This window comes from Protomyctophum bolini, assembly GCF_963924005.1.
Source record: "Protomyctophum bolini genome assembly, chromosome: 22".
NCBI lineage: Eukaryota > Metazoa > Chordata > Actinopteri > Myctophiformes > Myctophidae > Protomyctophum > Protomyctophum bolini.
In genome coordinates, this window is record NC_137883.1 from 14500314 (window position 1) to 14514209 (window position 13896).

The 13896-nt window shown below is 46.1% G+C and overlaps 2 protein-coding genes across 2 annotated transcripts; one reads left to right on the plus strand and one right to left on the minus strand.

Annotated features, from left to right (window-relative positions):
• Nucleotides 1-235: 235 nt before the first annotated feature.
• Nucleotides 236-3705, plus strand: LOC308310010 (neurofilament light polypeptide-like; the record flags this gene model as incomplete). Its single annotated transcript, XM_080756031.1, has 4 exons — nt 236-1273; nt 1448-1572; nt 2198-2646; nt 3146-3705. 4 exons carry the CDS (start codon nt 236-238, stop codon nt 3586-3588), a joined length of 2055 nt encoding a protein of 684 aa, XP_080612157.1. The 3' UTR covers nt 3589-3705.
• A 4669-nt stretch (nt 3706-8374) lies between these two features.
• Nucleotides 8375-13496, minus strand: nefma (neurofilament medium chain a; the record flags this gene model as incomplete). The annotated part of the gene is made up of 3 exons (XM_080756044.1): nt 8375-10565; nt 11182-11306; nt 12432-13496. The coding sequence occupies 3 exons, from the start codon at nt 13494-13496 to the stop codon at nt 8582-8584; spliced, it is 3174 nt and encodes a 1057-aa protein (XP_080612170.1). The 3' UTR covers nt 8375-8581.
• Between the last annotated feature and the right edge of the window lie 400 nt (nt 13497-13896).

A 13896-nucleotide genomic window follows, 5' to 3' on the forward strand; every position in this document is an offset into this window, starting at 1 on the left:
GCCCAGAGGCTCTGCAGCAGCAAAGCAGTCGAGGCTTAAACCACTTCACACACCTCCTCCACAGACCTACACACCCCCTACACACACACACACACACACACACACACACACACACACACACACACACACACACACACACACACACACACACACACACACACACACATATCCACACGCACACACACGCACACAGAGCAGAAGGAGAGCAAGCCTTGCCCTCCAAGCACACTCAGCCATGAGTAGCCTCGGCTATGACCCCTTCTACTCCTCCGGCGGCTCTTCGTACCGTCGCTGGTACGCCGACCCTGCTCCCCGGCCGGTGACCAGGGGGAGGTCTCACTCCGTCTACACCTCCCACGCCACCCCGTACTCTTCGTCCCGGCTGCAGTACTCCTCCCCCAGCCGGCTGGCTCCCCCCTCCTCCTCCACGCTGGAGCTGGAGCTCAGCCAGGCGGCCCAGATCAGCTCCGACTTCCGCACTGTGCGCACACAGGAGCGTGTGCAGCTGCAGGACCTCAATGACCGCTTTGCGGGCTTCATTGAGCGTGTGCACGAGCTGGAGCAGCAGAACCGGGCGCTGGAGGCGGAGCTGCTGCTGCTGAGGCAGAGGCACAGCGAGCCGTCCCGCCTGCGGGCACTCTACGAGCAGGAGGCCCGCGCGCTGCGGGCGGCCGTGGATGAGGCCCGCGCGGAGCAGCAGGCGGCCCTGGGCCAGCGGGAGCGCCTGGAGCAGACACTGAGCGCCCTGCAGGCCCGCTACGAGGAGGAGGTGCTGGCCCGGGAGGACGCAGAGGGGAGGCTGATGGACACGCGCAGCGCCTCCGACCAGGCCATCCTGGGCCGGGCCGAGCTGGAGAAGAGGGTGGAGAGCCTGCTGGAGGAGCTGGCCTTCCTCAAGAGGGTCCAGGAGGGCGAGGTGGCCGAGCTCCAGGCGCAGGCCCAGCTGGGCGTGCAGGTGGCGGTGGAGACTGAGGCCGCCACGCCGGACCTCTCCGGGGCCCTGAGGGAGATCCGCTCCCAGTACGAGAGGGTGGCCTCCAGGAACATGCAGTCCGCCGAGGATTGGTTCCGGGGGAAGGTGGGCACCTTAACGGAGAGCGTGGCGCAGCACACAGACGCCGTCAGGAGCTCCAAGGACGAAGCGGGAGAACTGAGGCGCCAGCTGCAGTCCCGCCTGCTGGAGATCGATGCCGGCAGAGGCCTCAACGAGTCCCTGGAAAAACAGCTGCATGAAATGGATGACAAGCAGAATGATGAGATTAACAGCATGCAGGTCAGTTGTAGGATTATTATAAACTGTATGATGTTGATAACACTTCCAATGTTGGAAGGGAAAGGGAAAGAACATTATTTTGATTAGGAAAACCTACCGGTATGTTACAATGCAATGTTCTAGCAAAGTACCTACACTTTATTTATGAATGTGAATGTCCTTGCTTACGTATAGGACACCATTGGAGAGCTGGAGAATGAGCTTAGGGGCACCAAGCAGGAGATGGCCCGTTATATGAAGGAATACCAGGACCTTCTCAATGTAAAGATGGCCTTGGACATTGAGATTGCTGCATACAGGTAAGAGTTAATTTTTTTTATAATAATCATATTCGGTGTTGGCTGAAGTTAAGGTGCTAATGTTATCTTTATCAATCTTTTTTGAGGGGCGCTAGGCCGCTTTTGGAATGACATCATATGGCAGCCAAGACTATGGACAATTAAAGTTTGTTTACAGCACTAAACAAACAGCAGGCACCCATCACTTCACACAAGAGTTATTTTTGCCTGGACTACATTTGCTACCACCTCTAGTAGCGACCTTTTCATGCTGCCTCGTCTCTAGGCTGCCTCTAAGCCAATGGGAGACGTATACCCATGCATGAAACCCATAGTCTGAACGGCATAAAACCCATACTCTGAATGCTGCAAAGTGAAGCCGTGAGCTGAGGCAGCGGCTGCGGCACACACACTGATTAAATGTTCATAAATGAGAGCTTTCTGCACCTGGCAGTTATGACTGAGTCATTCTTGTTTAAAATAAATTCTGGCTATGTTTTTAAATGCTAAAGGAAAACCTATATTATTTATATTGAGTATCAATTTAGTTCATTCTGACAGTGATTTGATATGATTATTTTACTGTACAATCTGACCACTGAAGAACAAAATAGTTAAAATTGTCTTTTCCATGTCTTCTCTATAGGAAGCTCCTGGAAGGGGAGGAGTGTCGCTTCAGTGTGGGCGGAGCCGGAGGAATGGCCACTATGTACGGCCACACCCTGTCGGCCACACCCTCTTACCGCCCCGTCTTCTCCAGCTTCAGCTCTAGCGCCCCCTACATGATGACGTCGACACGTCTCCTCAGCTCCACCTTTACCGACGACTATGTCTCTGCAAGGCAGGCCCAGCAGGCAGAGGCCTCCGCACCTGAAGAAGAGGAGGAGGAAGAGGAGGCAAAGGAGGAAGAGGAGGAGGCAAAGGAGGAAGAGGAAGAGAAGGAGGAAGAGGAGGAGGCAAAGGAGGAAGAGGAAGAGAAGGAAGAAGAGGAGAAGGAGGAGGAAGCCGGAGAGGAAACGGAAGAGAAGGGAGAGGAAGAAGGAGAGGAGAAAGCAGAGGGAGAGGAGAAGGAAGAGGATGCTAAAGGAGAGGAAGGTTAGAGCACGGCTTCACATTTTGCCTTTTCTCTGACAATGGGCTTTATAGGCCGATTTGTCAGGGAAGAATTGTGAGATAATAATCCCTGATTATTCTCCCTTGACAAATAATGTATTAATCTATAATTAAATAATTCAATAAGTAAATGAATGAATAAACAAACAAACAAACACATAAATAAAGTTAACGGTACTGTTGCTTTGTGAAATAGTTGTTATAGCTCTATTGTCTGGTAGTAATCATTGCTATAGTTTGTTCAGTAACAGGGGTCTGCCCATCTCTTTTGTAAACAGAAAATACATTTACAGGTCGGTAGGCCTATACCAATTTCATCCAATCAAGACAAGACACACAAGTGAAATTAGAAGTGACGAAACAAATCAATAAGCCGACAAAAACAATCCCGGAACACAAGCTAATAAAAACAAAACGTTTGAAATGCCAGGGCAATAACAAATAATACAATCCACATGTTTCTCTTTAATTAATATTTAAGGTGGTGACGACGAGACTACCGAAACAGCTGAAACCGAAGGGGAGAAAGGTGACGATGGTGAAGGAGGAGAGACGGACACCAAGGACCAGGCAGAGGAGAAAGAGGGGTCCGATGACAAAGATGACAAAGATGACAAAGATGACAAAGCTGCAGGAGACGCAAAGAAGGAAGAGTCTGATGACAAGGAAGAGGGAGGAAAGAGTGAAGAGAAACAAGAGGAGGAGGCAGAAACAAAAGATGAAAAAGACGACGACCAAAAGAGTGACAAGGCCGACGTGACGAATGCTGACAAAAAGAAGGATGACAAGGAAGAGAAGAAGGATGACAAAGCCGATCCCAAAGAAGCGGCGGGTGAGGCAAAGGCAGCTAAACCTGAGGCCAAGAGCGACAAGCCTGCAGAGGCAAAGAAAGATGAGTCAGACAAAACAAAGGCTAAGAAGTGAAGGTACATTTTGCAGTAAAATCCCCAGTGTTAATTTAACGCCAGAAATGACATGTTTTATACTGAAAGTATGTCATTTTTGTCATCTTGTCTTATGAGTATAAAACAGCCGTAAGTCACATCAGCCATTAATCCAAAGACTGTCAAATTACACAACTCAGCTTGATACAGACTAGAAGCAATAACATAAAACTCCTAAAGCATGATTGCTACTTTATCGTACAATGCTGTCACTCGCCAAAAATAGGCAATTTGCAAGTCCACAATAGATCATAAATTGTTTTTTTTGGTGCGTGACACCGGTGTATGATGGAGCATGAATTAAGCATAAATTTGCTAAATGTTACCATGGTGCACAATCAATTGCTGGAGAATACTCAGCAGTCAAGAAAAGGGTCTGGTAGCACAATTCCTGAGATACTGTGTGTGTATGTGATCTTGTGTCTGATATTGAAAATTGTGCGTGTGGTCAAATAAAAAATATTGCTGAATGACAAATAACTGTGACTTGGTTTTTTCTTCAGAAATTTAAATAATTTATTAAACTTTCTATCCAACCATGTCAGAATATTTTGCTCGGAATATATTATTTATGCCACCTTTTCAAATGGAGTGAGGTTTAATGAATACACACTTTCAGATCTACTGTAAGAACCACGCCAACATACTGTATACTGACATGACACCTGTTATTCATTGTAATAATTGATATACGGTATTACATTTTTCAGTACTAAAAAAATAGATCATACATAATTTAACACACACACACACACACACACACACGCACACACACACACACACACACACACACACACACACACACACAAACCCATGATGATCCACCTAATTCCAACTAATTTAGCTAGATTGGGATGGCTCAAGGCTGAAGACAGGATTAAGCAAATATCAACTGGTGTTGGGACTGGCATTATTTAAATTAGTCAAAGGGACAATTCCCTCAATGACCTCATACCTCACTAAGTAATTCTCAGCAACACTAGAGGGAGTAACCTGCATGATCTGGTACAGTACCACCCAGAACAATCATGGGACAATTCTCATTCTACCACTCTCTGCCCAAAATGTGGAATGCCCTGACACCATCCATCCAAGGATATGTATTGTGTAACACTGGTTTCTTTCAAAATTGGCCTGAAAAATCAGGAGACCACAAGAGGAGGATTCAAATATAATGTTCCCATCTCTTTTGTACATAATAGTGATTGTATTTGTTGATGACATGTATTTTTGTTAATTGTCTCCACCAAGCCGATGGCATGGGGAGAGAGTATGTTTTGCACTCCGTCCGTGTGTGTGTCAGTGTGTGTGTCCGTCCGTCTGTTAACAGCTAATCTCCGGCACGTTAACCCGGTCAATGCCAAATTGTGCACACACCTGGATGCCAACGATGCCACCAGGAGGCCGACTTTTGTAAAACATATTTTTTTATATTACTTTTCCAAATTCTGTTCAAAAATCCCGCAAATTGTTACACAGTAACGTCATGCGTCTATATTCATGTGTTCAAGACGGATCTGTCCGATATTTCATATTCCATCCTATTTGGCTAACATTGGCTTTCAAAGTTTGCAGGATTGTGTGTGCATCTGTCCGTCTGTTACCAGCTAATCTCCGGCACCGTTAACCCGGTCGATGCCAAATTTTGCACACACACTCTCTGGATGCCCCAAATCTTCCAGAACGGCCTGTTATAGCTTTTCTAAAACACATTCTTTTTATATTACTCCTCCAGATTGCAGCATGCAATTCACGTGAAATCTTTCTCAGACACACACACACACACACACACACACACACACACACACACACACACACACACACACACACACACACACACACACACACACAGCACAGCACAATATAAAAAGGAATGATAGGCCTACATGGCTGGGGATTGGAATCGCATTTCTCTTTTAATTATCCATTTATTGGATGTGTCAAAAATGATTTATGGCACAAAACATATTATACGATATTAAGTCATTAACTGATGAAATTATAAAAGTTCTTACATCAGCAGTTCACAGTTACAGATACAAGTTATTAAGTTTAGTTACATTTTTGGGATAGCTGAGCAGGATTTATTTTTAATAATCTGCTGCTTTGATTAGAACATTGTTAGGGTCTGTCTCCCCACAGACCATGTCAGCCCTGGCCACTCCCATTTTCCTTTCCACTCACTCAGTCCCTTCACTCACCTGTCTCCAACTGCCTCGTCAGCCCACCGGGCCACCTGTGAACACTTTGACAATTTACCTGCTCACTACGTAACTGGACTCTTTACAAACATTCCCTGTCAGAACATTGTCATTCTACCCCGAGGTTCCTGGTTCTTGATCGTTGTCTTCTTGAAAGGTTTGAGTTTTGGACTTGATTGATTTACTGCCTTATACTCGAGTTTTGCCTTTTTGGACTTCGTAGTTCTTTTTGTATTTTGGAGTTTTGGAGATGCTACTTTTTGTTTGTTACAGCCTTGGATATAAATAAATACTTTAATTTTGAACCTTCCTGTTTTGTGGCTTGCATATTGGGTTCAGTCATTCTCATACCGTAACAAACATCTTAGTGGTATACCATTTGACAAGAGTTGACAAAACTGTTCCAAGATATCAAATCATTTTTAACCACGTGAACGTCCTGATTCCTGAATCTGGACACGTCATAAAACCAGAATCAATCGTTAATGTCACATTACAATAATGTCAGTGCTTCTCAACATTTTTAGTCAGCAACCCCCCAAAATGATCATATATTTGAACTGAGGACCACCCACCCTGACAAGCACCTGACAAGCACAGGCATTGTGAAAATAGTTGATCGATAAGCTCTGTAGATCAGAGCTTAGAGTAGAGATCAACTATTAGATCGTAGATTTGTAGGTATGCAGTCAAGTGTAACTGTGTAAGCCTGGCTCAGGGAGTAGAACGCCACTGTCTGGCAGAGTCCCTATAGGCCCTTTGGATATTTAATATCATGTCCTGTGGTTTTCGAAATGACAGTTTTTGTCTCTTTCTTATATTATTTGACAATTTGGCCAATGTTCTTATAGTTTGTTGATTACTTTTGATGCAGTATTCTTTCCATTAATTGTCACTTTACTGTCATATGGGGACCACCTCAAAAGCATGTGGCGACTGCCATGGGGGGCCTGACCCACATGTTGAGAACCACTGTCATATGTGAATGTGTGGAAAAACATTGCATTACATTACATTCGGCAATGACAGAAGTGAGTAGATCAGTTATTTTTGATCGTTGACATACTGTACAAAGTATATTATTGGGTATATGGTAATCTTTGAAGTTGCTTAAAAATTACTTTAAGGCATCTCTGATTAACTAAATCTAACCATAGAGAGAGAGAAAAGTAAGAACGCGGCTTGGCAGTGATAAATGTGACATGACATGACTTGTCATGACTCATGAGATGGTTCCAATTGGCATTTCAATTATGATTATATGCCTGTGTGGCGCACACACTAATACCCCTTCTTTTAAGTCTGTACCGTTTGTTTCCAAACTATTACTAAGGGCTGAATGTCAAATAAATTGTTTAAAAAAGTTTAGTGTGAGTAGTACTGAATACTGGATACGTTTTAATCAAATGGCATGTATAAAGAATCTACTTATTTTCACAGATCTGTGTCAAAACAGTTAGATAGGAATATCATGAGATAATGTGTAACTCATTTGAGCCTTTTCAACAGCTAGACAGGCAAATGTTTGTGATATGATACTGTATCTGAAACATGAACCAACTGGATAGTCAAATTCTGTTATATTTGAGAAAGCAGATATATTTGTCTCTCACAATTACATGTCCAACAAAATCTTAATTAATTTGTATAATAATAATAGAAACGACACAAGACCATAACCTTTAACTTCATTATGACATTTATTGAGCAAATGCTGCTGGGAAATCGCTCATGATGATAAAGGCATGGGATTGCAAACAGTAGCACCTCATTTCAAGTTCAGTATTTAAATTCAAGTCCATCCTAGGCATACAAGAATGTATGTGCGCATTTACAGATTTCTTTTCTATTGCACTCATCGGGTAAACATAACAGACACTGATAAAAAGCATGTTTAAGGCTAGGAGTTTCTTCGGGTTCGTTAAGCTTTTAATTGCTTCAGGTACTGAATGTATTATGCATCATGAGTTCATCATACCGTTGCCTTTCTCTTTCTTCACTGTACGTTGTGTATTTGTTATAAGATTCACTTTTGGCTCAGTTATCTTCACATATCAGGTAACGCTCGATTCATACTTGATTGCACGGCGGCGTCGCACACTGAAAATGGCAGATTTACAAGCCCACGATACATCACAGCGCGGTGTCTTGTGGTCTTATAGATCGGCTACTTTTTGCTGCACGATACTGGCACGCAACCAAGTATAAATCTTGCTTAAGGCTTCTTCAGTAGACCAAGTGGCCATGAGTCCATATTCTCTAACTCAAAATACCTCATACATCTCCAGCAATCTCTCGCTCTCCCATCCACCCATGTCTTATATATTTCTATTATACATTTACTCTGTGCACACAGTGTATCCCTTCCATACACACACATACAGATTAGAGAGGAAGGGTCTCTCCTCCCCTGAGCTAGCATGCAGTTGCCACCACACATCCCCCCACCCCATACACTCATCCATAATCTCCCTGTGAACTGCAGAAAGAAAGAAAATGTCACACTCGCTCACTCTCCACCATCTCTGCTGCAAAGCTTGTTGAAAAGCTTTCACTCGACATGCATTTTTGGATATTTTTCAGGATTTTTCATTTGCATCGTTTTGGTTTTCTTTCTATGCGTTGTTTTGTATGGTTGAGAGTGGTTAACATTGTTACATCGCTCTAGCTGTATCGTTATGTTAGTTGTGGGTTGATTGCTTGTTGGTGTGTCCTCTACTCTGGCAGCCCCGTCCATTCTCCTCTATAGGCTCATAGCTGATGGGAGCATGCTCACTCAGCCTGCGTCACCTGCGTGATGGATTGGGTGGAGAGCTTCTCGGTTTTCTTGGTGGCGACCGTCTTCTCCATCACTGTCTCCTCTGCCTCCTGCGTTGTCTCGGTAACGGTGACAGATTTGGTGACTTGCTGGGAGCCGTCTTCTCCAGTGGTGATGGTCTCCACTGTCTTGGTGATTACAACCTTGTGGCTGTCTTCCTTGCAGGGGCTCTCGTCGACCCCATTAATGACTACATCATCCTCTTTGGTTTCCTCTTCTTTCTTGCCCATGTCGTCGGTCTTCTCTACCTCTCCATTCATGGCAACATCTTTCTTCTCCACATTTTTCTCCTCTGAATCACTCTTCTTTTCTGCTTTCTCCTCAGCAGCCTTAGGATCCTCTGTCTTGGGGGCTTCGGGCTTGGCAGTCTCGCTCTTTGGGGACTCAGCTTTTGTGGATTCTGCTTTTGGAGATTCAACTTTTAGGGAAGTGGGCTTTTCAGACTTAGGAGAGCCAGCCTTTGGTGACTCAGACTTAGGGGATGAAGGCTTGGGAGATGCAGACTTAGGGGATGAAGGCTTGGGAGACTCTGACTTAGGGGATGCAGGCTTAGGAGAGCCAACTTTTGGAGATTCGGCTTTTAGGGAAGTGGGCTTTTCAGACTTAGGAGAGCCTGCTTTTGGAGATTCAGCTTTTAGGGAAGTGGGCTTTTCAGACTTAGGAGAGCCAGCCTTTGGTGACTCAGACTTAGGGGATGAAGGCTTGGGAGATTCAGACTTAGGGGATGAAGGCTTGGGAGACTCTGACTTAGGGGATGAAGGCTTAGGAGAGCCAGCTTTTGGAGATTCGGTTTTTAGGGAAGTGGGCTTTTCAGACTTAGGAGAGCCAGCCTTTGGTGACTCAGACTTAGGGGATGAAGGCTTCGGAGATTCAGACTTAGGGGATGAAGGCTTGGGAGACTCGGATTTAGGAGATGAAGGCTTGGGAGATTCAGATTTGGGAGATTCTGGTTTAGGGGATTCAGACTTGGGGGACGCAGGCTTAAGAGAAACTGGTTTTTCCGCCGCCTTGGCCTCCTCTTCCTTCTTGGCCTCAGGTTTAGCAGCTTCACCCTTGGGTGCATCTGTTTTGGGAGCATCTGTCTTGGTCACAGCTGCCTTGTCCTTGTCCTCTGCTTTCTCATCCTTTTCCTCCTTCTCATCTTTTTCACCTTCTACCATCTTGTCCTGTTCCGTTTCCTCTTTTCCCTCATCCTCCTTCTCATCTCCGCTTTTGGATCCTTTGTCACTACTTACGTCTTTGTCCTTAGCGTCACCAGCCTCCTCTTCAGCACCCTCACCTTCCACTGTCTCTTCTTCTCCTCCGCTGCCATCCTTGTCTCCAGCCTTCTCTTTGTCAGGAGAGGCCTTTGACTCTGGGGCTTTGGAGCACAAGACGGTCTCCTCAACTTCCTCCTCCTCTTCCTCCTCTTCCTCTCCCTCATCGCCGCCCTCTGCATCGTCCCCCTTTTCTCCCTCGTCCTCTCCCTCGGCGTCGCCCTCTTCACCTTTCTCTCCCTCCTCTCCACCTTCTCCCTCGCCCTCTTCTTCCTCATCACCCTTTCCGTCATCTCCCTCTTCCTCCTCGGTGGGTGCGCTAGCGCTAACTTTGGCTTCGGCGGCAGTCACGGCTTCCTCCTCTACCTCCTCACCTTCGCCGTCGTCTCCCTCCTCGGCCTCGGCGTCATCTCCCTCTCCGCCTTCATCTTCTTCCTCTTGTTCTCCCTCATCCTCGCCATCTGGTGCAGCTCCTAGCTTGGCGGACAGCTCTTGTGCGATCTCTGCCAGGGCTTCGTCCATTTCATCCTCGTGAACGCTGCTCTCCTCGATGATCTCCTCCACAAACTTGTGCTGCACCTTCAACTTGGGAGCGTCAGATTTAGAAGACTTAGACTTGGAGGTGACGGCCTGGCGATAAGGGAAAGTGTTGAAGTGTGTCTCTTCTCCCTCCAGAAGTTTCCTGTGGGCGGCCAATCAATGTGAAAACATAATCATGTTAGTTGTTTTTTTGATACATTTTTCATTTGTCTTTCTTTTTGTTTCCTTAACATATATTTAGTAAAAGTTTTGTAAAAGGTTGCTTAACCAACCTTTTACCAAACTTGTTTTGCTCCGAAGTGCTATTAGCAGGTAATTTATCAGATCTAAGGAATATGTTGTAAAAGTTGGTGCTGCACAGTGGTTGAAAATGAGTAAAATTATCTATACGGCAATAGAAACACTCTGTTACAAGTGAAAGTCTGGAATGCACCATTTACTTGAGTAAAAGTACAAAAGTATTGGCTTCAAAATGTATGTAAGTACCAAAAGTAAAAGTACTAATTGTACAGAATGTCCAATTTAAAGTTTTCACATAATACAGTAATCTTTTGAAAATGGCAGATCTACAAGATATGATATCTAGCTTGTAGATCGGCTATTTTCAAATGGCCGAAATGTATAGGGCTGAAGTGGTTAATGTATGTTTTCTAATAATAAACAAAATCTACAAAGTAACTAGTAACTAAAGTTGAAGTAAAAGTAGGCCTACAATATTTGCCTCTGAGATGTAGTGGAGTAGAAGTAAAAGTATGCACCTGTATGCAGCGATCTCGATGTCCAGGGCCATCTTGACATTGAGCAGGTCCTGGTACTCACGCAGGTGACGTGCCATCTCCCACTTGGTGCTCTTGAGCTCATTGTCCAGCTGATGGATGGTCTCCTGAAGAAACACACACACCCTACTCTTGAGTACATTCAAGACCTTTAAAATCACTTCTATATCAAACGACAATAGCTAATCCAAAAGCTCGTATAGATCAGCTTGAAGATCAGCTATTTGTGAGGGAGTTTTCAACGTCTTAGTTGCATTTATTCTAATAATACTAATAAACTGAAACAATTTTGTTTTCATTTAAACACACTGAAAATGAAAAAAAGTCAACCTAACCAACGCTATAATATTTGTTCCCAAGTTCAACGTTGTGAGCTCCACTGCAGCATTTTTGCCTTTCTGTGATGAAATTCTGATGCCACTCAGTATTCTAGACTATAAGGATGGATGCTGTCGTTTCAAGGGCAGTCTCTGCACTTCTTCAAAAGGCACCCTGCAGTTGGTGTGATGCAAGGACACCGCTAATGGATGCGACCTGCATCTCTGACTCAGCGAGAGAGGGGGGAGAGAGAGAGAGATTGCTGCAGTGCGTCCTCATTTAACCCACTGTCCCACTCCTGTACTTCCTATACCACACCAGGCCAGAAGGTGTCACCATTTAGCCACGGTTGCGGTCGCAGTACTGCGGGTACAGCATTACGCAGCAGAAATAGTTTTAAACAACGCAGACAGACTCGCCTGCTGTGAATATGATGACGTTAAAATATCCACATAATAAGCTCAGTTGTTGTTTTCTTTTCTGTCGAATAAATGAGGATGATCATCATTTAAATCTGAAACAATAGGCTATATAGTCTATAATAATAGACTAGGCCTACCGGTATATAGTATTGACTGGTAACAATTAACAATACTTGAAAAAAAAACACACACAAAAAGTATAACATAATAATTAAGGCTGCAGTGCAAACTTGGAATGCAGGACCACATTGGAAATTACATTACGCTTTGATGTGTTATCATATATATATATATATATATATATAGGTAACAGGTTTAAGTTGTATTGTGATTTTGCTCATGTTGTGTTTTACAAAAATAAATAATAATAATAATAATAATAATAATAAAAAACAAACTTGAAAATTATCCACCAGTGGATCTTCGCGCACAGACAAAATAATAATAATAAAAAATAATAAAAAAATACATGATTTATATTTTACTAGTTACCTGCAAGCTGGACAGGTCGCCGTTGTGTCTGTCCTCGATGTCGTTGAGCTGCCTCTCCAGAGACTCGCGTGTGCCGCGCACAGACTCCAGCTCCACGGTCTTGGACTGCAGCTGGCGGCGGTAGTCGGAGATCTCGTCGCGGGCGGACTTGATGGCGTCCTTGTTCTGCTCGGCCGCCTCGGTCACCTTGGCGTAGCGGCACATGAACCAGTTCTCCACCTGCTGCAGGTTCTGCACGGAGTGGCCCTCCAGCTCGGAGCGGATCTCCCGCAGCGCCTCGGTGATGTCGGTCTTCTGGAAGTCCTTCCTCTCTACGGTCACCTGCGACTCCTCGATCTGCGCCAGCAGCTCGCTCACCTCCTCCTCGTGGTTGCCGCGGATGAAGGCGATCTCGTCCTGCAGCGACTGCACCTTCTTCTCCATCTCGGACTTGACCAGCTCCGAGTCGCCGATGTCCTTCCTCAGGCAGCGGACGATGGCCTCCGCCTCCTCGCGGATGCGGGCTTCCTCGTCGAAGCGGTCGCGGAGCCGCTGGATGTCCTCCTCGATGTGCTCCGTGTCGAGCTGGATCTGTGCCTTGTCGTGGTGGATCTGCTCCAGCACGGCGCGCAGCTCCTGCAGCTCGCCGTCGTACAGGTCGCCCAGCTGGGAGCGGGACACCTGTTTCTGCCGCAGCGCCTGGATCTCTTCCTCGATCTGCCGGTTCTGCTGCTCCAGGTAGTGCACCTTGTCGATGTAGCCGGCGAAGCGGTCGTTGAGCCCCTGGAGTTGCTCCTTCTCGTTGGAGCCGCGCTTGTTGTAATCTCCGTTCAGGTGGCTGTAGTCAACGCTGTCGGCGGAGCCGTGCACCTGGGAGCCGTAGGCTCGGGACACGGGCATGGCGTTGACGCTCCTCTTGTAAGAGGTGGTCATCGTGGAGCCGCCGGGGCTTGGTCTGGACCATGACTGGGAACGAAAGCCGCTGGACGGGGTGCCGCCACTGGAGCGGCCGTAGCCGTAACTTGTTCTACTATCCATGGTTCTTCTAAATGGACTCCCTGTCGTCGTGTCGACCGGGTAACTCATCCGGTCAGTAGGCCTACTGTGTAAGGGAGGTGCGGGTGCAAACTAAAAGTGGGGGATGACTGTTGTGGGAGGCGTGTGGCTGGTGAGAGCGTGTGTGTGGGACTGTGTGTGAGTGTGTGTGTGAGTGTGTGTGTATGAGTGTGCAGGTGTATGGCTCTCACATCGACTGAAGCACCACCGCCGGTCTTTATATATCCGACGCTCTGCCGCTAACAAGGCAGAGCTGAGGCGGTTTTGCTGCTGCTGGCCCATTGATCGGAGCGGAGGGGAGGGAGCATCCCCCCGGGCTGGTCCGTCACTGGTCCACGGGGTCTCGCTCGACCCACACCACGTGGGATGGAGCGGCCACGTGGGTGCCTTATGTCTGAGAGGAGGACAAAAAAAACTATAAGACACTCAC